Source organism: Oncorhynchus mykiss, chromosome 16 (genome assembly GCF_013265735.2).
Source record: "Oncorhynchus mykiss isolate Arlee chromosome 16, USDA_OmykA_1.1, whole genome shotgun sequence".
Classification (NCBI taxonomy): domain Eukaryota; kingdom Metazoa; phylum Chordata; class Actinopteri; order Salmoniformes; family Salmonidae; genus Oncorhynchus; species Oncorhynchus mykiss.
In genome coordinates, this window is record NC_048580.1 from 18,924,070 (window position 1) to 18,950,644 (window position 26,575).

A 26,575-nucleotide genomic window follows, 5' to 3' on the forward strand; every position below is an offset into this window, starting at 1 on the left:
ACCTCTGGTGGCACGTCTTGTGGGTAATGCATGGGTGTCTGAGCTGTGTGCTAGTAGTTTAAATAGACAGCTCGGTACAGTCAGCTTGTCAACACTTCTTACAAAAACCAGTAGTGATGAAGTCATTCTCTCTTCCACTTTGACCCATGAGACATTGACATGCATATCATTAATGTTAGCTCGACTTGCTCAATTTCCACATGATTCATTACAAGATTTAGTTGAGGGTTAAGGTTTTAGTGAATGATTTGTCCCAAATACAACGCTTTTAGTTTCTGAAATATTTAGGACTAACTTGTTCCTTGCCACCCACTCTGAAACAAACTGCAGCTCTTTGTTAAGTGTTACAGTCCGTTCAGCCGCTGTAGAAGCTGACGTGTATGGTGTTGAGTCATATGCAGACAATAGACACGCTGGCCTTACTGAAAGCCAGGGGCATGTTGTTAGTAAAGATTGAAGAAAGTGACATCATCATGCCCTGTGTATACAAACGGAAAACGAGCAGGGGTCTGCCCCCCCCCCCCCCCCCTTTGAGGTTCTTGAAAGTGAAGGGAAGAAGTCCATTTGAGCAGCATCAAGGGATGAAAAAAATGAGACTGAGTGACACTGAAGAGGAACATTGACAAAAAATGAACATGTACCTGTGCAAAAGAGTTGATAGAGTAGCAGAGAAGGTCTTTCCTGATGACATGGAGTCTGAGCTTGCTGAACATATCAAGAATCTCACTGACCAGTTTCATGGGTTTAGTTGCTTGCCCACGAATGTGAAGGTGGCTCAATTTATCCTGTCCTTATATTAATTTGACCCAATACCTGGTAACTTGTGCCAAGAGGTCACTTTTGGACATGCTATGTTTTCAGAACTGTTATGTTTACATTAATTTGGATTATTGACATGGATACTCCACATCCTGAAATCTATGTTATAAAGAATACTATATTTCCCTTGACCTAGTGATGCTGAATGTAAAAATGGCTAAGTTTAACCCACTCACCCCTATTAATGAGGAAGAGGCTATAAGGACACAGCTGAAGCTTAAACCGAATAGCAAAAACGTAAAACTGATCCTTACCTTAACCCTAACCTTCACCTAATTTTAATCAATTCTGAAATATCGATTTTGGCGTAAGGCGTGGCTTTATAGCCTTCTTATAAATCTCGACCGGTTTTCCGGTAATATGTGAGTGATGTCATGATTGCTATGAGGAACAGCTGCCCCTTGGCGATAACGTACGTCATGGAGAGGCGGCACTGGAACAGAGCTGCTTAATTTCTATGTTCACTATCAAATTAGTATCGGTGCGTACAGCACATTTGAGAAACTCTGGGATATTACGCTCCAGCCATGCGATACACTATATATACTTTCCTGTTGTGCATCACGTATTGGGGTAAATTGAAAATATATCATTATGGTTTAATATTTGCTATCTGAAGGTCTTTATATCACATATATTCATGTATAATTATAATGAACAACTACAAAAAATAAGGTGTATTTTACTGTACAGTATTTGTAAGGACAGCGACCTAATTAGCCCAAATGTTAATAGCACATTTAGTACTTATTTATAACATTGCAAAGTTGATAACTTGTATGATGCTCGTGGTATGATCAATGTCTACAGTCTAGACTTTAAATCAATGACAATTACTATAAGAAAAAGATGACTGTTAAAGTAGGTCTGGATGTCTGTTCTTTCAGTTGTACTGGTCAAGGGCGCAAGGAAATTGGATCATGTGGAGCGTTACGATGTAGTCCGACCTCAGAGACTGACTGGTCGGGTCAAAAGAAACATTTTCTCAAACCAGGTGCTTGCTTACATACCGTTACATACCGTTATATCTCTATAATTAGGTAATAGTGGTAATAGTGGTTCCCTGCAAATTAGGGAAATACTTCAATTCCCAATGATGAGGGACGTTATAAAGAACAGGATAGCTTTTCATTGTCGACAACTAAACAACATCTTTGCTAGGTTTATCCTGACGAGTTACAATATGCATTAACCATTGATGGAGAGAACCACACTATTCATCTGGAGAAAAATAGGTAAATCATTTTTAACTGTCCACCAATTACTAGACGAGTTTTGGTAGCATATTTGGTAGCAGTTATATTAATTGTTCTACTACTTACTCTTTTCATAGGCAACTTATTGGGAGGCATTACGCTGAAACACACTATTCAGAAGATGGAAGACGGGTGACAACATTTCCAAATTATGAGGTATTTAAGCCATTTAAATTAATAGCTTACATGTTGTGTCACATTTTTGATTCATTGCATGTTATGCAGATTTAATGTGTAGAGTATTTTAACATATGTTCTCAACCAATACTTGTATTAATTTCAACATTTTAGGACCACTGCTATTATCATGGTCATATTCAAGGCATTGAGGATTCATCCGTTAGTGTTGGAATCTGTTCTGGCATTAGGTAAGTGAGATATCTATATATTTCCTGTTTTCTATCAGCAGTTTCTGAACTTTTTGAATGACTTTGAATGACTTGACATTTCACTGGAAGTCAAAGTTCTCTTTTGAGAAATTCAACATTTCCACAGATGTGTAATAGGAATGACAAACATTTGGGGTTGAAATCATTTCGAAAGAGGTCTTACACCTTTAGAAATGTACCTGTCTTTTATGACATTGGCTCTAGTGCCATTTCACCTCCAAGACAATGATTAGAGTTTCTATACTGAATAGCTTACTGATGTTGATTATTCATACTATATCATATCGTTTGATGGAACAATGCTATGTTCATTGGGGAGAAACTGATTGTCCATGCTTTCCAATGCAACACTTAGAAAACCGCCCTCTGATGTGTCTTTCCAGTGGCTTTGTGAGGGCTGAGCAGAAAGTCTACCTGGTTGAACCTTTAGGAGACTCTGCCGATGGGGAGCATGCTCTGTACAGACAGGAGCACCTCAGAGCCAACAATACCAGCTGTGGTCACTCCAACGACAGCACGGTCTATGACCATGACCAGGGACCGGCCCCCAGACTCTTAGGCCTCTTCAAGTCCAAAGGCTGGGTACGCAGTTACTTACTAATGCTTCCTTTTGGTTACTTACACAATACACATCCAAAGTGTTCAGAGATTATGTATGTTGTATTTATCTTGTAAGAAGAGTCCAATGTTTTCTTATCTCTCTCTTTAAACATTTTTTTTTATAGAAAAGTAAACCCATCTCTGGGCCTCAAAGATATGTGGAGATGTATCTGGTGGCTGACTATGCAGAGGTATGTTATGTTATGTATCAATATAGATGTATGTTTTCTTTCTTGTCTCCTGACAGCCTTTGTTGGAGGCTAACCTATGTGTGTTTGTTGTTTTTTCAGTACAAACAATTTGGAAGCCAAACCCGAGGTCGAATGCTGGAAATTGCCAATCATGTTGATAAGGTACCTTTTCAAGGAAGTCATTTTGTGTGTTTGTTTGTGAATGGCTGCATGAGCATTGTTAGATCAAGGAGTTTCTCTGAGCTGGTCCAGGCTCTAGTTATAGGTACTTAGGATGCTCTATTGAATTAGCCTCCTGTAATAACAAGAGCCTGGAGTCCCCCACCCCACCTGCCTCTAGTACATATATCTTATATTAATGAAGGAGTTATTGAAAAGACCTCTGTCTTTACATCCTAGTTGTATCGGCCATTGAACATCCGGGTCATGCTGGTGGGGTTGGAGATATGGACTACTAGGGATCACATTGACGTCACAGCCAGTCCTGAGAACACCCTGAATGGTTTTCTCCAGTGGCGCCAAGACGACCTTCTGAAGAGGGCAAAACATGACAATGCCCAGTTTGTCACGTGAGTAGTTAGCCTTATCTTCCTTGTGTTTGTGTTGTGTGGAAGGAAATGGATTGCAATTCATCACAATCATTTTTCCATTCTATTGTTTGGTATTATATGCTGTAAAAAAATATCCATATAAAATTTGGTTTTCAATGCATAGCATTGAAACGACGGCCAAATGTCTTGTTTCGGGGGGTTTGCAAAGCTAATGACAGTTCTACAGCTTTCCTCCAACATTTGGTTGTTGTTTTCAACAGTGGTAAAGATTTCTTGGGCGATACTGTCGGACTGGCAAATAAACTTGCCATGTGCACTGGAAGTTCAGGTGCAGTCAACCAGGACCACAACATAAACCCTATTGGCGTTGCCTCAACCATCGCTCATGAGATGGGCCACAACCTGGGCATGTCCCATGATACCTCAGGCTGCACCTGTGGGACATCGCTGTCCAACGGCAACTGTGTCATGGCAGGTCGGGTCAGGTAAATACAAAAACACTCACGCGTTTCACATTCACTAACACACTGACACAGTGTGGAATGTCCTATGTTAGTTATTATGTTAGTCATTCTAAAGTGAGCCATCATTCCCACGCCTTTAGATCAGAGTACCCAGGGCTGTTTAGTGGCTGCAGTCAGGAGCAGCTGAGTGACTTCCTGGAGAGAGCCAATCCCAGATGTCTGCTGGACACGCCTGGCTCTGATAGGCTGTATGTGGGGGCTGCCTGTGGCAATGCCTTCCTGGACCCGGGAGAAGAGTGTGACTGTGGAACTGTGGAGGTAAGTCAGGCTCACAAGGTGCACTGGCATTGATTATATCGTCTCACACTATTCCACGGACTCAATCCAAGGTTTATCTTTGTTGGAAGGATGATAAAACTTTGCAAAAGCTTATAAAAGGGCGAGAACAAAATACACACACGACTGCTTTGTTTGCACTGTAAATGATACATTTTGGATGACTGACTAAATGATACATTTGGTTAGATTAAATTGTTATTTTGTCTTTTGTAACTGATTGGTGTGATTTTTGTCCCTTCTAGGAGTGTAAGAATAGCTGCTGTGACCCCACTACCTGTCGCCTCACTGAGGGATCCAGCTGTGCTCATGGAGCATGCTGTGAAAACTGCCAGGTAAGTGCATTTTCGGTCATATGTAAAATCCTGGGAAATCTGGGTGCTTTATTAAACGTACGATTGAATGAGTCAGACCAGCTGGTAACGTCCACCTCTGATCTCTCTCTGCTCATCACCGTATGATTGAGTGAGTCAGACCAGCTGGTAACGTCCACCTCTGATCTCTCTCTGCTCATCACCGTATGATTGAGTGAGTCAGACCAGCTGGTAACGTCCACCTCTGATCTCTCTCTGCTCATCACCGTATGATTGAGTGAGTCAGACCAGCTGGTAACGTCCACCTCTGATCTCTCTCTGCTCATCACCGTATGATTGAGTGAGTCAGACCAGCTGGTAACGTCCACCTCTGATCTCTCTTTGCTCATCACCGTATGATTGAATGAGTCAGACCAGCTGGTAACGTCCACCTCTGATCTCTCTCTGCTCATCACCGTATGATTGAGTGAGTCAGACCAGCTGGTAACGTCCACCTCTGATCTCTCTTTGCTCATCACCGTATGATTGAATGAGTCAGACCAGCTGGTAACGTCCACCTCTGATCTCGCTCTGCTCATCACCACTCAGACAGACACACACAACCAAGCAAAAAAAAGAACATAACCACAAGAGAAGTAGTGTTCGGAGAAACCAGGGTTGAAATGGCAGCAATAATACCAGGAAACAGACTGATGCACTTGTGTTTCCTTGTACTGTGCTGCACATATCCTTCCTTAATATGACAGTCAGGGGACTGTAAGAGGCAGACAAACAAAATGGTTTAATGGGTCCGCGCTCAAAAAGATTTTGCATAAACTTTATTATTCCATTTTTTGTATTATTTTCAGAGCATCAGGGACAGCGTACACAGACGTTTCAGCGGGCATAGTCAGTCATCGAAAACCATTTTTACTGTATGAACCAAACTTGGCGTCTAACCAAGAATCATACACTTTCCCGTAGTAGTAGAGTCCAATTTTCGTGTTGAAGTTAGCGCTTTGAGCGTAGTGTTTGAGAAGCACTGTACAAATAAAGCAATTCCTCAACCACTAAACTATTTGTTCTCAATCTTCAGCTGAAGCAAGCAGCCAGTTTGTGTCGAAGAGCTTCCAGTGACTGTGACTTGGCAGAGTACTGCACTGGAACTTCTGAGCATTGCCCAGAAGATACCTTTCAGATGAATGGGAAACCTTGTAGCTATGGTCGGGGCTACTGTTACAATGGGCAATGTCCGACACTTCAGCAGCACTGCAAGAGACTGTGGGGACCAGGTACATCTGTCTTTATCGTTTTAAGTACATAGCCACTCATTTTACACTACACTAGTTATGACACGGTGTAACCATCCCAAACCGCATGACGTTATTTCATTAGCACAAAGCAGAACCCTTCCAGAGAAAAAAAACTAGGCCTAGATATAATCTCATTCAGTCAGTGCAGGTTGAACGTCACATTGTGCAACGATGATCATCTACAGTAAGGATTCATGTCATAACTGTCACACCGTTCTCTTGTTTTCTAGCGGCACAAGTAGGCACGGATTCCTGCTTTAATCTAAACCTGGGTGGCAATGAAGGAGCCCACTGCGGAAGGACCAAAAATGGCTTTGTTCGCTGCACACCACAGTACGTGCCCCCGCCCATCTGACTTCCTGTGTTCTGACATTTCCTGTTTCCCATCGAATGTGACCACACAATGTCCCTCCTCGAGGCAATTTACAAAAAGAAAAACAGATATTACAAGACTTCCATACGTTTGTGGTGTTAAGAAACATGTTGCCATATTTTGACGTCAAATACTAAGTCAATTGGTTTTCTTCTCCTAGGAATATGAAATGTGGAACACTATTTTGCTTTGGAGGAGATGAGTATCCCATCACTGGGCAGAAGGCCTTCTACAATATGCAGGGAGGGGGGACATGCAACATAGCAGTGGACCAGGATAAGATAAGATCTCTGGACATGGTCCCAACAGGAACTAAATGTGGTGTGAATGAGGTAAGACTGTTTATGAATTCCAAATCACCCCTCAGGAGGGCCTATATGAATTCATGGACACTAATTCATGGTGTTCATATGAGAGGGCAAATGAAGTGAACAATTCTTTGTTTCCACAGGTTTGCTATGATCACAAATGCCAAGATGTCAAAGTCTATGGTCAAACGGAGGACTGTTCATCCAAATGCCACAACAATGGGGTGAGTGCATTGGCTGTCGATTTCGAGTCGTTTGTACAACTTAGCTAGAATTGTATGGACCCAATCACACCCTGTGTGATCCCACCCTTTTGATGATCTGTGTGATCCCACCCTTTTGTTAGGTGTGCAACAACAAGGGACAGTGCCACTGTGACCCAGAATGGGCTCCACCCTACTGTGACGTCAAGTATTCAGACTTGCCTCAAGGTACGCCTCATTCACTCTGTTGTTCATTTTCATGAACAACCATGCATGTCACATCTTAATGATTGGTTATGTTTTGCATTGCAGACCAGTTTGGGGTGGTAGCTGGTATCTCAGCAGCGATAGCTGTGTTGCTGCTGCTCACTTTCCTGGTTGCAGGACTGATGTGCTGCAAGAAAAACAAGAGAGAAACCTACACCTCCAAAAAGTGAGTTTTTTTTTCACCAACATACACATTTTTAAAACAAATTGTTAATGCCACTTCGCAGTTGTCATTACAAATGATTTGGTACATAATCAACATGTTGATGTGTGATGCGCAGGAAAGTCCACTCTACCTCCGGCCAGTTGAACCCAATGTTCCGGGAGAGGGGTGAGAAGGGCAAACCTCTGAGCAAGCCCCCCCAAATTAGCCAACCCACCTTCATGGAGTCATCTGCAACACAAGCCTGCACCGCTCAGTTTGTCAATGTGGTCCCTTCCAGGCCCCCTCCACAGGTGAGCTACATTACCACAAGTTAACATTATCTCAAAATTACCACTACTCCAGACCTGTTATGTGGAGTTACTAGTATTATCATACCTGTTGTAGGTAGTTCCTATGTAAATATATATTGATAGCAACAAGAAGTGAAACAGCTGCTGAACTCGTAAAGATAGCCTGCCTAAAGTTAAGGGTTGGTATGCTTTGAATAGACTAGGGATATTTGGAAAGAAAAATAAATGCCAATTAAATGGAGAGGAATATTTATGAGAAAATGTTGTCTTGCAGCCACCAAAGAGCTTGCCTGCAGTGCAGCCCCAGTCTCGCATTGAAGCGGTGAGCTATGCCAATTGAAATACCTAAATGTATCATATTAATAAACTCTGTAATCTTCTAAATGTATTCTGCCGTGCCAAACTCATTCAAACATTTTTATTTGATCATCAGACTAAACCTCTACCTCCATCAAAGCCTTTGCCGACTCTGAGTAGCAAACCGGTGAGTCATTCCAGCCATTACAATGACTAACGTGTTAACAACATGGTATAACAACTGTTATAACAAGTAACTACATGGTCTCCACACACAGTCTAATCATGAACTGATTATCAATTGTTTTATATTGTTCTATTAGAAAATCAAACCTGTCGTCCCAGTGCCACCAGTGAAGTCCTGTCCTTACCCAGTGCCACAAGTGAAGTCCAGTCCTTACCCAGTACCTCCAGTCAAGTCCAGTCCTTACCCAGTACCTCCAGTCAAGTCTAGTCCTTACCCAGTACCTCCAGTCAAGTCTAGTCCTTACCCAGTGCCTCCAGTCAAGTCCAGTCCTTACCCAGTGCCTCCAGTCAAGCCCACAGCACCAAAGGTACCCAGCAAATACCCACAAGTAATTGTTTAGATTTTTCGTAGTCATGTCTTGCAAATTCTTCGTAGCAGTTAGATTTTAAAAAAAATTACTTCTGAAACCATTGCATTGCAGGAAAGTAAAAGTAAAAAAATGTATATACATTTTGTGTTCGTAATTCTTTGCGTAACCAGAATTGAAGGGCACGTTTCAAGATGGCTGTCTAATTGATCCCTGTGTTTTCAGCAGACCTCAGGAGGAGCAGCCCACAAGATTGCATTGAAGCCTCCCCCCATGCCACGTCGATGATGACTGCTGCATGGAGCAGTATGGTGACTCATAGGAAGACAAGGCTTTGAGGAGGAGCCTAGTCCTGGTTTCAGGCTCTAGGAGGTCCTGGAGGACCGAGTCTAAAGTCAACTGTGGAGAATGTCTTTGAAGACTCAACATCAACATGGTGGTGTCTCAAAATGTCCTCCTCAACCACTGTGGAAAAGTGGTTTGGAAAATGCTGGAACAGAATTGCTGGTGCATTTCTCACGCAGTGTTTTTTTTATTATAATTATTTTTTTTTTTACAATAATTTTACAGTAGACCACTCCCTTTTAAATAAACCTAGCAGTTATACTTGTTTTTATAGGCTGCTTCAAAAAAAAATATGAGGTGGAGAGCCTCATGGTATTATGCATATGAATGTTCATTTTAAGTTTGTCATGTGCTCAAGCCATTGTCTTTTTTTTTAACGAAAATGTATTTATTACATTGATATTAGTTCTTTTTATTCTTTTTAAGATATTACTAATGTTACAAGTGAGAGATAGGCTTCCTGAAATGAAATACTGTATGTACTATACCTGCTTATTGTGATATGTGCAATAACCCAGTCCAATGCATCCTTGTTCTTCAAATGGCCTAGGAAAACTGTTGATTGTAATAAAAATGTGCCTAAACAAATACAGTGTTTGTCTTCGTTTTATCAGACACTACTCATCTCAGCCCAGAAGTAGGACAGAGAAAAAGGGGAGAGCACTGTTTATATTCAAGAAAAGCTAAAAGAAATGTTTACATATTCATTGCATTCCTTCGTCTGACAGCACAATCATTCATTTTTTTATGATAAGCTAATGCTCGAGTGGAACTGAATAGTTGTACTCAGACAGAATTCACCAAGGAGTCACCTAGTTAATTGCACGATAAGCCAAAAGCAGAAAAGTCTCACTAGCTAAGAGCATTAGTTCCACAGTACTTCATGGTTTCATAATATCTCTTGCTGTTAGCCACTTGTTTTTGTTAACATGCTGCAGAACCGCTCTGTGTCAAGCACCGCAGTCATGGGGTGCCCGAGTCTGTGGGAAACGAGCTGAGGAGCACACAGGATTTCATACATGCTCAATGAATAGTGAATCATTGTGAACCTCCAGTCAGTGGCCTGGAGGTTGACAATATAGTATGTATCTCACTAGAACAATACAGTATTCACTAACAGGTTGTGTATGTTGCAACCAACAGAACAGGAAATGCCCCCAGTTGCTCCAGGAGGCTAGACCCATCTATATATTGCGCAATTGCTACATCTAGGAGAACAAAAACAGCTCAGTGACAAATTCAGTTTGGATTCTGTCAATATCTAATTCGATGGCAAATGTGCCAAACGGAAACGTTGCATTAAATCAGTAAGATTTCTAGTCTTACAGTGTCTTAAGCTCCGTTTATACCTGGCGCTAACATTCATCCTTGGTCCTGATCTTGTCCACATTCTGAGATAGGCGTTTACACGTGGTATTAAAAGGTGTCTCTTATCTGTCCACTGTGTCTGCATTGGTCCCTTCTTTTATGCAACGGCAGTCTTCAATTACTCATTTTATCTCCCTTGATATCTCTGGTGTTAATAGCCTGAAACCATTCCTAAAATATCCCTAATTCATTCTGGCGGGGGGGGGGGGGGGGGGGGGGGGGGTCATGACGGGAACACTCATCCAATGAAAGAACAATCGTTGATGTAACATCATTTCAAGTGTAATATGTCTTATGATATACTTTCCCCAGACACTTTCATCCAAAGCCTCTGGATTCAAACTCACTGTGTTGTTGCTAGGACCATGCCCTAACCAGCTGACCCATATACAGTGGACCATTCTGTGTACTGTATATTAAGTGTTGACACAGACTGACTTTGAGAATAGTTCCCAGATTGATGCTTTTCCTGTGCAGTCTCATGAGTGACCATCCAAAATTACCAAAGAAATGCTAAATAGAGGATGCTAAAGGAGGAGCTCAGCCCTCTCTCTTTGCAAGTTACAGGCCGAAGGTCCCCTATCCTTCCGAAATTCAAAAGATGCTAACACCTGAGAAATCTTGATTTGTCCAAATAACCAGAGACGAAAAACCCAAACACAGGAACTACTGCTACTCTTATCCTAGACATCCAGTTCAGTTCTGACAGATTCTCTCAGTTCACACACAAAATCTTTCCACAAAAGAAGATGGTTTTGCCAGCCAGGAGTCATAGGCCTATTGGCCACAAAGCCTATTGCTTACAGACTGACTCAGAACAGCTCCCAGATTTACAGGCAGTCTCCTGGGCAGTCTCGTGAGTGACTAAGGAAATGGTTTGGGAAGCATGGAGTGACTCCCCAGAGAGGCCCTGATCTGGGTCAGCTCGGACTGAGGAGTAGAGCAGACAGGAATCCTGATCTAGGATCAGTTTGGCCCTTTAGACCCAAAGGAACATGGTAACATGGACAGGGAGGACCTGGTCCAAGATCAGCACGCAGATGCTTTATGCTCAGGAATGTAGCATTAAGTAGGGGTTGGTCTCAGGCATGCTGAGGCCTCCGATGATTCAGTCTGATTCACTCAGTATCAACGTATTAAAACACTGCTGGTTGTTATTAGAATGGGGGATGGGATGGCTGTGTCTGTGCTTGTTTTAATAGTTTAGTACTTGGTTCACTAACATTGAAACAAGGATGTCTTGTTTTCTATTTCGGAGTTAACTAACAACGAAACAATGAATATTATTGTTCACTCAGATTTCAAAAGTAGTTATTGGGTTGGCGGGATTACAAAGAATAAGTATTATTAGAAAAGAGTACATTCACAACACTTGGAACACGGAACAAAACGTACAGCAGTTATTGGGGTCTTGTATTAAGGAATGTTCGTATTGTAAAATGCTAAATGAAAAACACCAGACAAAACCACTTTGCCTCGTGAAACCTAGAGTCCTAGACTGGGCTTCAGGACAGTCCGACCACAAGTTTATTTTTATACAGTTCTACAGTGGCAGTTGTTACTTACAAGCAGTTGCTATTTTAGTGCAGTTTGCCAGGCCACAGCAAACGCTGAATAGTTTAATTCATTTTCCTCATCCATCACTGCAAAGTGAATGCAAAGCAGAAACTAACTCAGATCCTGAAGACGTGATGACACCCACAGAGTAGGATTGACTAATAGCCTATATTTAAATTATGCCGTGTGAGCAAAGAAATATGAGAAGTTCCACAGAACCATGGATGATGAAGATATCTTCTTCCTTTCTTTGGAGCAAAAAAGAAGCACAAACAACAAGCAACTAAAGCTCAATTACTAGGTGAAGAGAGAACCAACTGCCCCTTGAAGAAGGGAATGCAAACATATTCATCTGACAAAAGCTACGGTCACATGTCTGAAGAGAGGACAAAAAGACCTACTATTCCATTTAATAAAATTATCCAAGAAGGGGAGTAGGTTACATTCCCCTGCCGGACATGACCTGTCCAGCTCCACAGGCACTCACCCCCCCACTGTTCTTAAATCATTTCCTGACATCTGCAGTAAAACTAATATGTCAAATGGCCAGCTGAGAGTGACTCTTTTCAACGGAAACAAAGAAACATTGGTGATAATGACAGGGTGGGGAAAGTGCAAGACCAGTATATCCTGCACATCCTTCAGTGGTCAGTGACTCATGTATTGAATCAGTGACTGTCTCTTAGGCTGCGTTTACAAAGGCAGCCCAATTCGGATTTTTCTCCACTAATTGGTCTTTTGACCAATCACATCAGATCTTTTCACATCCGATCTTTTTCAGAGCTGATGTGATTGGTCATAAGACCAATTAGTGAAAAAAATGATCAGAATTGGGATGCCTGTGTAAACGCAGCTTGTGTGCAGGAACAGAATTTGGCCCATATCCACAAAGCATCTCAGAAAAGGGCTTAGGAATCCTGTTTATACCTGTTTTAAAGACACACACAAAAAAACAACTTTACAACTCAGAGTAGGTTTTGGGATGATGTTAAGATTGTCTGGGTACTAACTGTGAGCCAGGAATCAAATGAACTCATACAAGTTCATCTCAGATGGTAATCAGGACAGTTTGAGGTACCGCAAAGGAAAGATAGTGATGACGCTCATTGACGTTGTTGCAAACCGAAAAACTCTACAACACACGTTGCTTCAGACAACCACAGTGAATGTGACTGCATCAAATGTTGCAATGGTAAAACATTTGATATACATTTTCACCTGACATGATCACTTTGTCTACTCTCAATTATTGCCTAATTCTGATGGTTGTTAAAAGTGGAATTTTGACAATAATTACCATTATATCAACACACTCCTCACTCCCGTTTAACAACTAAATCCCTTTGGCACAGTAGGCAGTCAACGTTTGAAAGGTCCACCATTTTCATCGAACACAATCAAAGTTAACATAAGTCCTAGATTCCTTCAATTTCATCATTTAATAGGCATGCCCAATTTAGACATCCCTTTCAACGTCATGTTGTGCTCCAAACGGATAACTTGAAATAACAGGTAGGTAATGAAATAATGGCAAGAAAAACGTGTGTATTTAGTGGTTATAAGTATTTAGGCATACCATGTAAAATAGGCCTCGTGTGAAATCATTGCCAAAAGCACAAGAGACAGAGTCGCCTGTAGCTCTAGATGATTCTATACGATCAAACCATGAAATAATCAAAACATTCTTTAAGCAACTCCTTCACACAGACGCCTCCGTCTTCAGCAAGCCTCAGTTAAAATCCACCATTGGAATTTGGTAGAGCAGAAAATATAGACAGTGGGCACCACTTGCAGAAACAAGGAACACCACAAACATGAGCTTCTTAGAACTAATATAAAGCAATGCAAATTCATGCCAAGTCCATTTTTATTGTAATACCAAGTCAATGTTTGATATCTACACAATACAATTACTAAAAAAAAGTAAACATTCAGACATGGGTTTTAACATCAGATGGTGACAAACCTTGAAGAGGGAAACTGACATAGCAGGTCACTTAAATACTACAAAATAAACATCCATTGCACTTAAAACTACATAAATACAACTTATAGATTTAATGTACATGTCTTTCTGGAGCAAAGTGTGTACTTCATCTTTGTTACACCTCTCGGGTGGTACGTTCAATCATTTATCATGGCCCGCCATATGTTTCTATTCAATGAGCATCAAGTGAAAAGAAAGAATGACAGTGCACCTGACAAACTGAATTTAACTTGTGGTATTCTATTTTTCAGGTTTAAACATTTTCAACATGTGGGAAAAAAACATACCAGCATTCTTGGTGACACAAACGTCACAAAGTAACTTTAGGATTTCCACCCCCCCCCCCCCCCCCCCCCCCCCCCCCCTTCCATGTAAAGTGTGTTTAGTCATGATAGAATACTTTTAGTCAATCAAAATACAATTTATATATGGTCAAAACCCTTTCCCCTTGATCGATGCATGACTTGATTTCAAATACAGCTGATACATTTCCTGTCCCGTTGGATGGTTGTAACAAGAGCTGTGTCACAAGGGCCCAGACTGATAAACAGGGTTCTAGAGGGCATCTAAGACCCCAGATGTCTGACTACTACTTCCTCGGCACAAACAGGATGGAGGATGCTTGGGAATGTCAAAAGTGCTGCTGGTCGATTGTAATTTCCTCTCCCCCCCTCTCTTTTCCTTGTGCTGTGTCACATCACGAGACATGATGGGGCTCAACACAAACGCGCGTGCATAGAAAGCTTTCTTATCACTCCCATTTCCTTAGCCCAAACACTTTCCAGCTCTGTCATTCCAAAACTTTGACTCACAATCAATTGCAGTTTACTCTGATACTTTGATAAGATAATAGTAAAATATGGATTTTGATGAATAGTGGTACTTAGATTTGCACAATGATCTGCGAGGTAAAATTAAAAGGTTACATTTGCTTGAAGAGTAATGGACGACTGACATGTCGTGTTCAGACTCTTTTTTTTTTTGTTCATTTAAAAACAAAATTATACATCATCCACACTCCTCACCAAATAGATGAGAAAACGGAGAATAGAAAACCATTGAGCATTTGTATTTTTTGATCTGCCTTTTTAAGAAGCCCAGGTTAGCCGTTAAAGTGAGTTGCCAAATCCGCACATCAAGATGTACAATTACATGAACTGCCGTGACTCCATTTTGTTAACAGCATTCTGTCCTTAGTGTTACTTGGTTGGAGGGCAGGCAGGGATGAGCTGGACAGTGCTTTGTTTACTGTTGACATGTATTCACACATTTCGTTTGAGCAGTTTCGTAGACAATGTTTCATATTTAGTCCAGCTCCAATCTTGCTCCTACAAAGAGATGACATAACACTTGACCTCAATGAAGCTTTAAGGTTGTCGCTGTAACAAACAAAGGGTTAACTGTGGAGTCGACACAAGGTCAAAATGGTCTATATTGTGAAAAACCATGAACAAAAATGTGTTTTGGGGTTTTTAATTTAAGGCTAGGCATGAGGTTAGCAGTGTGGTTAAGGTTTAAAATCACATTTTAAGAGGACAAATTGCAGAATTAGGTGGGGTTTGACTTCGGGGCTGCGGTAACTAGTGATGACCATGGTGTTTGGTTTGTGGTTTAGACACCGTATCAGACATGTTTCGAATGGATGAGATTCGCCAGTTAGCCTTAAGGACATGTCTGAGCCCACTTAATACAACACAAGGTTGGGAAAAAGACAAGAGGGAACCTTATCACCCTCCTGACCTGGGACACCTAATCCCACCCTGATAGGGAGTGGACATAGAGAAGAGTGTTGACTGGTAAATGACGCACACCAGTGGTGCCAACTTAACAAGTACCTACATGTTTCAATTCCACGTTATACACTGAACAAAAATAAATGCAACATGTAAAGTGTTGGTCCCATGTTTCATGAGCTGAAATAAGAGATTCCAGAAATGTTCCACATGCACAAAAAGCTTATTTCTCTCAAACTTTGTTTGCATCCCTGTTAGTGAGCATTTCTCCTTTGCCAAGATAATCCATCCACCTGACAAGTGTGGCATATCAAGAAGCTGATTAAACAGCATGATCATTACACAGCTGCACCTTGTACTGGGGACAATAAAAAAATGCCACTGACATGTGCAGTTTTGTCACACCACAATGCCACAAACGTCTCAACTTTTACAGGGGAGTGCAATTGGCATGCTGACTGCAGGAATGTTCACCAGAGCTGTTGCCAGAGAACGTCATGTTAATTTCTCTACCATAAGCTGCCTCCAACGTAATTTTAGAGACTTTGGCAGTACATCCAACCGGCCTCACAACCGCAGACCACGTGTAACCACGCTAGCCTCAGACCTCCACATCTAGCTTCTTCACCTGCAGGATCGTCTGAGACCAGCCACCCGGACAGCTGATGAAACCGAGGAGTATTTCTGTCTGTAATAAAGCCCTTATGTGGGGAAAACTCATTCTGATTGGCTGGGCCTGGCTCCTCCAGTGGGTGGGCCTATACCCTCCCAGGCTCACTATGGCTGCACCCCTGCCCAGTCATGCGAAATCCATAGTTTAGGGCCTAACGAATTTGTTTCAGTTGACTTGATTTCCTTATATGAACTATAACGCAGTAAAAATTTTCTTCAGTACAGACGTGCGTGTGACTTAACACACTGTAGAAAACGTGGTGACGTGCAACACTGAAATATAAGACGCTGCATTGACAGAATACCAGGCTTCCATTACAAGTCTTGCCAGCTGAGATAAAACGTCCCAACTCACCACTATGCTTTTGGACTGCTCGTCAGCAGCTTCCTGCATCAGGCTGGTCAGCTGACTGAGGTACTTCTGGTTCTCCTGAAGCAGACGCGGGGCAGCATCACTGGAGGGAAGGAGAAACAAAGAGAACAAGTCACCTACTGTCCTAAGGGCATTCCTTTTCATTCTGCTATATATAACATGTCAACCCCTCCCGTCTGTCTACTGTATAGCCCAGTACCTATCGTTGGGTCCTGGTAGGGAGGTCAGGGGGTGAGGGTTGCTGATGGGCTGGGCAGACTGGGCCCACTGGGACACCTGCAGGGGGTTGGACAACTCTGGGCTGGCTGCTATCGAGTTCCTTGCAGAGTTCTGAGCCTGGGAGAAGACAAATGACTTACACTGAACACGTGTTCACTTATTATGACCTAGCTAGCTGAGTTCAATAGAAAATTGCACGATGTAAAATAACCCAATGCCATCTTACAGTAGATCTCATGACCTTATTACTAACTTAACTCTGGTTCTACCACTCTGTCACTCACACAGGCAATCTTCAGTAGGTGCCAGAACTCTCTCTGTCTCTTGACCTGCATCTGCATCACAGTGTTGTCGGCATCCTTGATGTTCTCCAGCGTCTTCTCAATCCGTGGGAACAGGTCAATTATCTTCTGCTTGCTCAGTAAGATCTTACTGCATGGGGGGGGGGGCAGACGGTAAAACCTCAGGAATAGCAAAGAGGGCAAAATCCAACTAGGCAGCCATATCACCACATTTCTGCGGAACGTTCAGAATTCCAAGATAAATATATTGCATTGAACAGACACATGCCTCTCTGACATGTAGAGTGTAGAATCATGTCAGCTCTACTCATGCTATTTCTATCTGCAACGCTCAGTTGATGACCCGGGTGAGGTGACGGTCCATTGAACAGTGCCGGACCCAGTCTACCTGAGATGTGCGTAGAGGTCTCGGAGGACCTTGTCTTGGTTCTGGACAGTCTGGATGATGGCTTTAACCATCTCGGAGCTGTCGCTGCTCACATCAGGGCCAGGCGCTGAGGGAAGAACAGCACACTGGTGTCAGGTGGTGGTAGCGTTTAGAATGACAGTTGTACCATTACAGATTCTATTCCATATCCAAAAGTACTACGGTCTTATGGACATTTACGACAACTGCAGTGCAGTGACTGTTTATTGGTCCAAAGTGGCTTACTTCTGCATTTCATCTTCAGTTGTTTGTAGAGTTCAATGGCCTTCTCCTCTCTGAAAACAACGAATAAACAAGTCATTATTTTAGAACATTCATTTTATACAGAAGAGTTGACCTTTTCTTCTAAAATCAGTGTTTCCCAACCCTGGTCGTCGAGTACCCCCCAACAGCACACATTGTGATTGTAACCCTGGACAAGCACACCTGATTTAACTTGTCAACTAATCATCAAGCCCTCAACTAATCATCAAGCCCTTGAACGAGGTACATTTGTCAAGGGCTACAACGAAACTGTGTACTGTTGGGGGTACTGGAGGACCAGGGTTGGGAAACACTTCTCTAAAATGTATATGACTGGCAATGCAAATTAAAGAACAACATTAGGTTAGCTGTCAGATCAGCTACTAGCTTTAGCTGGATACAGAAGCCAGACATCTCAATAAGGTTCCATCCACTTCTACTTAAAAAGGAAAGATTCACCCGGTTTGAATGTTTGAACAACGTAGAGTGCAGATACACAGGAAAACATGAAATGACCCCAGGAATCTATAGAACATCGCTCAGACACTCAAGACAGATAGACCCTTGATGCGTTTCATGGAGGAGAGACAGAGCGTGTCATTCACGCCTGGTATAGAACACTCACAGCTGCTCCATGACGTCTCCTTGGCGACGGGCGTAGGGACTCCGCTGCAGCTCCACAATCTCAGAGTGTAACGACATGATTTCCTCGTCCAGGTGGCTCACCTCTGCCACCTGGTGGACCAGACACATTACACCTGGTCTTTCAATGGTAATAGGTAGAGTTGTCCCTGAGCACTGATAGAGGGTCATACTTTTATTAACCTGACGATAACAGTTGGTGGGGTAATCTGATTCTAGACCTGTGGTTAAAGGGGCAATCTGCAGTTACCACATCCATTTTTTTGGGACATCTAAATTAATGATATGTACCCATTGATTCCTGAAGAATATAACGTCTTAATAGGTCATGAGTTTAGTTCAACTGTCGTACCCCATCAGAACCCCAAAAATACACTTGTTTTAGTCCAATGTTTGTAAACAATGTCATTCTAAAACAGTTTTATAACATCAAAACTATACATTTTGATATCATGGATGGTCAGTCCTTGCATCCAGAGCTCTGTCTATGAATTTGAGTGGTTACATTTCTCCAGACCCATCCCTTAGCCTTTTACCAAAACAAGGGCAGATGTGTTCTATACCAACAATCAATTTGGAATGATATATATATATATATATATATATATTTTTTTTTTTACACCCGGAATGCACGCGGCAAGGTTCCTAAGTTTGTCCCCACCCCTGCTGGTACCTGTGCATAAGCAGCAGCTTTCCCCTCGTTCTCCTGCCACGCTTTCAGCATCTTCTCTGACGCTGAGGGGTAAAAAGAACCAAATCTCACGAAAACAACTCCATCTTTTCACAACCCAAAACCATTGTTGCTTCTGAACTGGCACCATATTCTCTACTATGGGCCCTATGTAAGGAATAGGGCACCATTTCAGACACAGGGCCATGTGGGTGACTATTCTTGGCACAACCAATCATTAGCCGGCAGACACTCACAGATCCCATAATGCATCTGGTCGCTGTACTTCTCCAGGTCGTATTGAATGCTGCTCTTGAAGAAGTCCAGCTTGGCCTTCAGCTGCTGGGAGAAGGCAAACATGCCGTTCTTGCACCGGGTCAGGTTGGTGTTGTAGCGTAGGAGGCTCAGCCTGGACACACACACAGAATAGAATAACTGTCTGTTCAAAGACAGAAATGTACATCAAGATAACACGGGATCAATTTCCCTCCAAAAAACACCAGCCTCGAGCTAATTTCAGCGCACGTGAACGGAAAGGTGAACATCGTGAGCCTTCTGTGCGATTTCTGGAACGCTTTAACTGAACACTGAGGCTGTACCAGTTAAGAGCATCTACTCGTAACTGAATGAGCACTCCTACCTGTCAAAATGCACTAATTCTACTGCAACCTTTTTCGCTTACAATAAAATCGCCGACTCAATCTTGCAAAGTTAGGTTTGCTGCATTTAAAGAGGCTGACATTATGTTAATTCGATCAAAATTCCCACATCAGAAAAGTTGATCTGAAAGCTAGTGTAAACTAATGGGGCAACACTAGTGCAGTTCACCGAAGTTCAATCTCATGTGTCTCAGCGCGGGCTGGCATTGCTTCTGCACGGCTGCGCGTGCAAAGCTCATTGGGAACATTGAATCCCACACCACAGATGAAAAAGCAACTGGCCGATTCTTCGAAAGCAAGTCTGGGAACTTCTTTTAGCAATTTCAGTTTGGTAATATGGTAATGTCTCAACGTAAAGAATCTCACTTCCTTGCTGTGCTGGCTTACTCACATGGCAGCCCTCTGGCCCTGGAACAATCTGCTGTAGTCGTCCTTCAGTCCACAGATGTAACTAACCGCCTCGCCCCACACCTTCTTCAGCACCACCAAGGGAAGCTGGGACTTAGCTTCCCGTACTGGGGAAAAAAGACGACATGCTTCTACATAAGGCTTGGCACATATGAAGGAAGAACAAACTGAAGACATTTTTGACCCAAACGATGGAAGGAGGACTAGTTTAACCGAATGCTCAATTTTGTTTTTGCCCAAAAAAAAAACACTACCTCTAATTGCATGAGCTTGTATTCCGATCCAAATCGGCTTAACATCTCAAAACATTTATCAGCGGGCAGAGAAGACAGTACTCACCAATAGCGTTGACTTCATCAGGCAGCTGTCTAGCACTGAAGGGACCAGAGTACTTGGTGAGGCTCTTGTCAAACAAATAGATGATGTAACTGTCCCAGCCTCGCTGCACAACACACAAAGACAACCACTTTACATGGGGGTCAAATGCTAAACATGTTCATGCTGAAGAGGTGAGTAAGATTTACAAAGTGTTGCATCGAAACCTGCCCGACGACTCAAAATGAATTATTCCGCTGCTCTATCGTTTGCTACATACTTCAGTCTGAGACAGCCGTCCTTTAAGTCGTTTGTGGTGAAGTCAAAATGAGGGGTGTTGTACAAGCCAAAGTTATCAGCGATTGGATCATCTCGAACCAAACAGTATCAATGCCAAATTTTTCTAAACATCGCTTTACCCACATGTGTTTTGGCTCTGGCCCAACATATTGGTTTCTGCGACCAATCAGACGGTCTAGAACGGATTTCCATTCTAGAAATTGTCAGGGAGGTACTCCGATCCAGACTCACCGCGGAGAACAAACTAACGTCCGTGGGCGTGGTGTAGCGTTTGGCCGGAGCAAGGAGTTTGGGAAGCCAGGCAATCAAAACAACATTCTAACAAATAACATAACACCAACGAAGTAGCAGAGTGGAACCAAAAGGAGTCTTACCACCCCGTCAAGGACACACTGGGCTGCAGCCTTCCTGGGGTCCAGCGACACCCCCGTCTCCTGCAGCAGCTCCTGGTTGACCAGCTCAATCTTGGTCTCAGTCTCGATGCGGCGCTGCAGGCTATGGAGGCTCTCCTCTGGGACCAGTTGGAAGGAGTGGACCTGGGCTGTGGTCATGTTTAGGATGTGGACAACCTGCAAATGAGAGAGAATATATGGGTAAAATAAAGGAAGCCGACTGGCTAGCAGATTGAGTCAATCCAAAATATCAAGCACTGACAGTCAAACTTAACATTTTGCTGAAAAAGTATATTAATTGCACATTCACTCACTGAGGAAAAATAAGTAGTTCACTGAATTTTGCCTGAGACCAAACCAAATAAATGAGGCCAGCCTTGACAGAGAATCTATGGTCAGCTCAATAAATACAGTATGATACATTACAGAACTAACCTTCATGCATAATATTTGTTCCAGCACTTCAAAGCACTGGGGTTTCTTGCTGTCAGCGTTGGTCTTGCCTCCCCTCTGGACAGGATCCCATTTCAGCATCAGCTGAAGCAGCATCTCCATGCGCTCCAGCAGTGTCCTGAATGAGCACAGCGCAAATTAACATTGCCCCCGGTGGAGGGGAAATAAATAGGTTCACTCTATACAGGTCATGGGTCGTTTCTCTCGAGTTAAGAGTCCCGGTTTTCAAATTTCAAGTTATGCTTCTCAATGAGGTGAAACGTTTAGAATGTTGTCATAAATTGAGCTGACATTATTCACTGTTCTACATGACAGAAAATCAAAAGTTTGGACACACCTACTCATTCAAGGGTTTTTCTTTATTTTTACTATTTTTCACATTGTAGAATAATAGTGAAGACATCAAAACTATGAAATGGCACATTTGGAATCATGTAGTAACCAAAAAGTTGTTATATGAAAATATATTTAAGATTTTTCAAAGTAGCCACCCTTTGCCTTGATGACAGCTTTGCACACTCTTTGCATTCTCTCAACCAGCTTCATGAGGTAGTCACCTGGAATGCATTTCAATGAACAGGTGCGCCTTGTTAAAAGTTAATTTGTGGAATTTCTTTCCTTCCTAATGCATTTGAGCCAATCAGATGTGTTGTGACAAGGTAGGGGTGGTATACAGAAGATAGTCCTATTTGGTATCGACAGCTCAAATAGACTGTTGTTTCTCTTTGCCTATCATCACTTTAAGACATGAAGGTCAGTCAATACGGAAGATTAAGAACTTTGAAACTTTCCTCAAGTTCAGTTGTAAAAACCATCAAGCGCTATGATGAAACTGGCTCTCAGAGGACAGCCGCAGGAAAGACCAGAGTTACCTCAGAAATCGGCAATTAACTGCAACTCAGATTGCAGCCCAAATAAACGCTTCAGAGTTCAAGTAACAGACACATCTCAACATGAACTGTTCAGAGGAGACTGCATGAATCAGGCCTTCATGGTCGAATTGCTGCAAAGAAACCACACCAATAAGAGATTTGCTTGGGCCAAAAAACATGAGCATTGGACATTAGACTGGTGGAAATCTGTCCTTTGGTCTGATGAGTCCAAATTTAAGATTTTTGGTTCCAACCGTCATGTCTTTGTGAGGCGCAGAGTAGGCGAACGGATGATCTCCGCATGTGTGGTTCCCACCGCGAAGCATGGAGGAGGTGGTGTGATAGTGTCACCAGCAAAGCACTGTCTGTGATTTATTTAGAATTCAAGGCACACTTAACCAGCATGGCTACCACAGCATTCTGCAGCGATACGCCATCCCATCTGGTTTGGGCTTAGTGGGACTATCTTTTGTTTTTCAACAGGACAATGACCCAACACACCTCCAGGCTGTGTAAGGGCTATTTGACCAAGAATGAGAATGATGGAGTGCTGCATCAGATGACCTGGCCTCCACAATCCCCCGACCTCAACCGAATTGAGATGGTTTGGGATGAGTTGGACGCAGAGTGAAGGAAAAGCAGCCAACAAGTGCTCAGCATATGTGGGAACTGCTTCAAGACTGTTGGAAAAGCATTCAAGGTGACTTCATGAAGCTGGTTGAGAGAATGCCAAGAGTGTGCAAAGCTGTCATCAACACAATGGGTGGCTACTTTGAAGAATCTCAAATATATTTTGATTTGTTCAACACCTCTTTTAGTTACTACACGATTCCATGTGTTATTTCATAGTTTTGGTGTCTTCCTTGTTATTCTACAATGTAGAAAATAGTACTTAAATGAGTAGGTGTGTCCAAACTTTTGACTGGTACTGTGTGTGTGTGTCTATATATCTCAATGCTCTGTTACATGACACCCTACTGAACAGGCACCTGGTTGCCCAGGTAGAAATATGTCTGTGGCTAAAGGTTATGATGAGAACCAGCATACACAACCTTTGAGGACCCTGCTGTACATAAAGATGTTAGGCGACAGGTAGCTAATAACGCCATCAGAATGAAGTGTGTGATGGCGTCGGACCTGCTCAGATTGTTGGGGTATGGTAGATGTGTGGAGAATCTGACGTCCCCATTCAATTCCTCCACGGCCATGATGTCTTTGGGACCTTTGCTCCGCACTTTGCTGGCCCTGAGGAATAACAACATTGAAATGGCATTTAGGATGGTTACCTAGTGCCCCTTGGAGGATAACTTAGAATTAAAACTAGCACTTGAGAACTGTGTTACTGTATTAATTTATTTCGGGGTTGGAGACACAATCAAATGCAGAGGGACAACTACCATTGGACCGGCTGAAGATTGTGCAGAAACGGACGGAATCCACAGCTGCATTCAAATATCATTGTGCCAAAACTCCAGTAGTCCACTGTGACAGTGTAAGGCTTATTCTCAAATAGCTCAGGTGCCTGGGGAAAAGATATGCAATGTATCAATATGGAAGTCCGGTTTTATCAAACAAACAAAGACAGTGGTGTAATGTTGAATCAATAGGGATCTAGGAGTGCTTGCGGGGGGGATGGATATTATGCTCACCAAGTACTGCAGTGTTCCCACAAAAGAGGTGCACAGACTCCCCTGGTCCAAGTCTTTGGCATAGCCCAAGTCTATGATTTTGTGAACCAACTGAACAAGGAAAAACATGAGAAATAGTAACATTGCAAGATGAACAGTAATCTTTCAAAATAACAGACAATGTCACCATTGTCGATTTCACACTTTACAACACCAATAGCACAAAAATGTAGACTGTTTTAAAACAGAGCATGGTGATACATTCTGTGTGCTGGTCCATAAATGTTGGGTTACCTTTCCGTTGACATCCTGCAGCACTACATTTTCTGGTTTAAGGTCTCTGTGTATGATCTTGTTTTCATGTAAATACTGGACGCCTGAACCTGTTAAGACCATTCAGAAAATCAGCTCTATGCAGAGCAACGATTGACACAACACAACGGTGTGGTACAGTACATACCGACGTCATTAAGCAGGGAAAGCACTTCACTTTCTTTCAGGCCACAGCAATTTTCTGGCTTGCTCAGCATCTGTCAAATTCAACCATGAACACATTGTTAGACAAATGGCTGCTAATATGAAGAAAAAAATGTATACTTCAGACCTCGTGACAGAGCAAGCCCCCCAAAAAAACTATTTTGTTGTCGTGACCTTCCGCGAGGAAGCCACTTAGCTACTCCAGGGGCACTGCGCTGTGGCTAACCCTGTTTCTCTAACCCCCCAAGGAGAGTATGTAGGTGCCAAGGGGTTTCAAATCAAAATGACACATTTGCGTGGACTTTAAGGACAATTGACAAGTAAGTATTCATCCTCTGCAGTCCACCTTTCTGAGGTCTCCCTTGGAGCAGTACTCCATGGCCAGCAGTGGAAGGTCGTTTAAGGCAATGTGCTTCATCTCCTCTGGCACGTCTCGCGCTGTCACTACATTGAGATTATTCAACCTGAATATGAAAGAGATAAGAAAAACATTGTACTTGATACTAACAAGCCAATGCCGATATGTCAATGTATCAGTGAAAAGGTAGAAGTCACACTGTTCAAATGTGTGTGGCGTTCAATGATGTACAAAAGGATAATACGATGAAGACAAACTTTTTCATGATCTGGATCTCTCTGCTCCACCTGTCTTTGTTTCTTGGTATTAACTCCAGACGACACATTTTCACTGCTATTTTTTCCGATGTATCCTTGGAAACAAGGGGGGGGAGTATAATCTATTATCTTGATTGAACCTGTAACAGCTGGTCAATTCAACAGATGTGTACTTATGAATTCACAGAGGGAAAATGACAAAACAGTAGGTATTCCAAAAGCTATTTTTAGGCTACAAAGTGTTTCTCTCAACTGGTGGCCATTGGACCTGTGATACATTATCTTTATTTATTTTTATTCAAATACAGATCAACAACTTACATCATACTAAACAGAACGCAGGTATCTATGATACATTATCTGCCACCCAGTCAGGCCTACTGTTTACATCTAGGAAGTGGTTGACAACCTTTCACCTACTTGTAAACATATCTCCAGATCTGATTTGGCAGCCGGATGTGTAGCTACCTTTATTCAAATCCAGAACAACCAGGGTTAACTATAGAAATGTTGCTAACATTCGCTAGCTAGTTGGAATACTTACATGATTTTGATACAGGTAGACATGGGCAAAACTGCCCATGCCCAATCTCTCTTTGAATTCCCAGTCTCCACAGTTTTGGTTTTGTCTGAAAGGAGGCTTATCCATTGCTGTAACGTTAATAACATGAACGATTACTGTTACATTTGGCTATGCAAATTGGCAACATGTACAGTTAGCCAGCTATGCTGTAAATCAAGCATTTACTATCTAACTGTTAGCTTGATAGCTAAACTACTTACAACAGCTAACGTTAGTGGTGCTAGCTAACATTAGCTAGCTAAACAACTTTCAAGTTTGCCTTACTAGTACCTTCAACTTAGCTCCACCGTCAGATGATGTCCGTAAACAAAACGTATTAATAGCCAATATAGACGTTTAAACTTTACAATCGCCCATATTTTCCTCGCAGGGTTGTACCCATGACTGTTCAACGAAGCTCGTAGACGAAGTAAACATAGCTACCGTTAGCTAGCTAGCTCGTTGGACAGACAGCTAGCTAACGCTGCTGGCTATCAAAACTGGGAAACTATTGGAGTTATACTATCATCTAAGATAAGTATTACGTTACTTTGCTATTTCATACGAGAGTCATTGGCTGTTTTTTTCCAGAAAAATAAAGATAATCTTCTTGTGTCTGACCAATGCACCTAGACAGGAATGTGCGCTTTCCTAGATGTGACGTCACCAAGAAACCCGGCAGCTTT

At 42.4% G+C, this 26,575-nt stretch overlaps 2 protein-coding genes across 4 annotated transcripts; one reads left to right on the top strand and one right to left on the bottom strand.

Annotated features, from left to right (window-relative positions):
- The first annotated feature begins 1,233 nt into the window (after positions 1 to 1,233).
- On the top strand, positions 1,234 to 9,603 carry LOC110491526 (zinc metalloproteinase-disintegrin-like 4a). Of its 3 annotated transcripts, none has more exons than XM_021565045.2 (23): positions 1,234 to 1,392; positions 1,707 to 1,813; positions 1,981 to 2,054; positions 2,153 to 2,231; positions 2,367 to 2,443; positions 2,848 to 3,046; positions 3,190 to 3,255; positions 3,355 to 3,417; positions 3,655 to 3,824; positions 4,067 to 4,291; positions 4,411 to 4,588; positions 4,852 to 4,941; positions 5,996 to 6,191; positions 6,443 to 6,545; positions 6,746 to 6,917; positions 7,037 to 7,117; positions 7,240 to 7,324; positions 7,409 to 7,529; positions 7,645 to 7,819; positions 8,094 to 8,141; positions 8,253 to 8,303; positions 8,440 to 8,691; positions 8,896 to 9,603. In XM_021565045.2, exons 1-23 carry the CDS (start codon positions 1,347 to 1,349, stop codon positions 8,956 to 8,958), a joined length of 2,721 nt encoding a protein of 906 aa, XP_021420720.2. In that variant the 5' UTR covers positions 1,234 to 1,346; the 3' UTR covers positions 8,959 to 9,603. The 3 variants fall into 3 exon arrangements, with proteins under 3 accessions (XP_021420720.2, XP_021420722.2, XP_021420723.2); XM_021565047.2 differs by having other exon boundaries at positions 8,440 to 8,670; XM_021565048.2 differs by having other exon boundaries at positions 8,440 to 8,670; positions 8,899 to 9,603.
- Positions 9,604 to 13,785: 4,182 nt separating this feature from the next.
- LOC110491527 (inhibitor of nuclear factor kappa-B kinase subunit alpha) lies at positions 13,786 to 26,575 on the bottom strand. The gene is made up of 22 exons (XM_021565049.2): positions 26,181 to 26,575; positions 25,872 to 25,978; positions 25,328 to 25,422; positions 25,059 to 25,176; positions 24,696 to 24,765; positions 24,530 to 24,618; positions 24,257 to 24,346; positions 24,005 to 24,129; positions 23,745 to 23,852; positions 21,718 to 21,853; positions 21,265 to 21,459; positions 20,615 to 20,717; positions 20,259 to 20,382; positions 19,466 to 19,617; positions 19,212 to 19,273; positions 18,522 to 18,631; positions 17,879 to 17,928; positions 17,615 to 17,720; positions 17,209 to 17,356; positions 16,905 to 17,041; positions 16,688 to 16,787; positions 13,786 to 15,255 (listed from the first exon to the last, which is right to left on the bottom strand). Exons 2-22 carry the CDS (start codon positions 25,974 to 25,976, stop codon positions 15,190 to 15,192), a joined length of 2,289 nt encoding a protein of 762 aa, XP_021420724.1. The 5' UTR covers positions 25,977 to 25,978; positions 26,181 to 26,575; the 3' UTR covers positions 13,786 to 15,189.

Coding starts and splice junctions, on each gene's coding strand:
- LOC110491526 (XM_021565045.2), top strand. CDS start 1,347: ATGCGATACACTATATATACTTTCCTGTTGTGCATCACGTATTGGG. Junction 3,418..3,654: donor TTGCCAATCATGTTGATAAG/GTACCTTTTCAA, acceptor TTTACATCCTAG/TTGTATCGGCCATTGAACAT. Junction 8,692..8,895: donor TACCCAGCAAATACCCACAA/GTAATTGTTTAG, acceptor CTGTGTTTTCAG/CAGACCTCAGGAGGAGCAGC.
- LOC110491527 (XM_021565049.2), bottom strand. CDS start 25,976: ATGGATAAGCCTCCTTTCAGACAAAACCAAAACTGTGGAGACTGGGAA. Junction 24,619..24,695: donor TTCCCTGCTTAATGACGTCG/GTATGTACTGTA, acceptor TGGTCTTAACAG/GTTCAGGCGTCCAGTATTTA. Junction 17,721..17,878: donor ACTGAAGATGAAATGCAGAA/GTAAGCCACTTT, acceptor TTCTTCCCTCAG/CGCCTGGCCCTGATGTGAGC.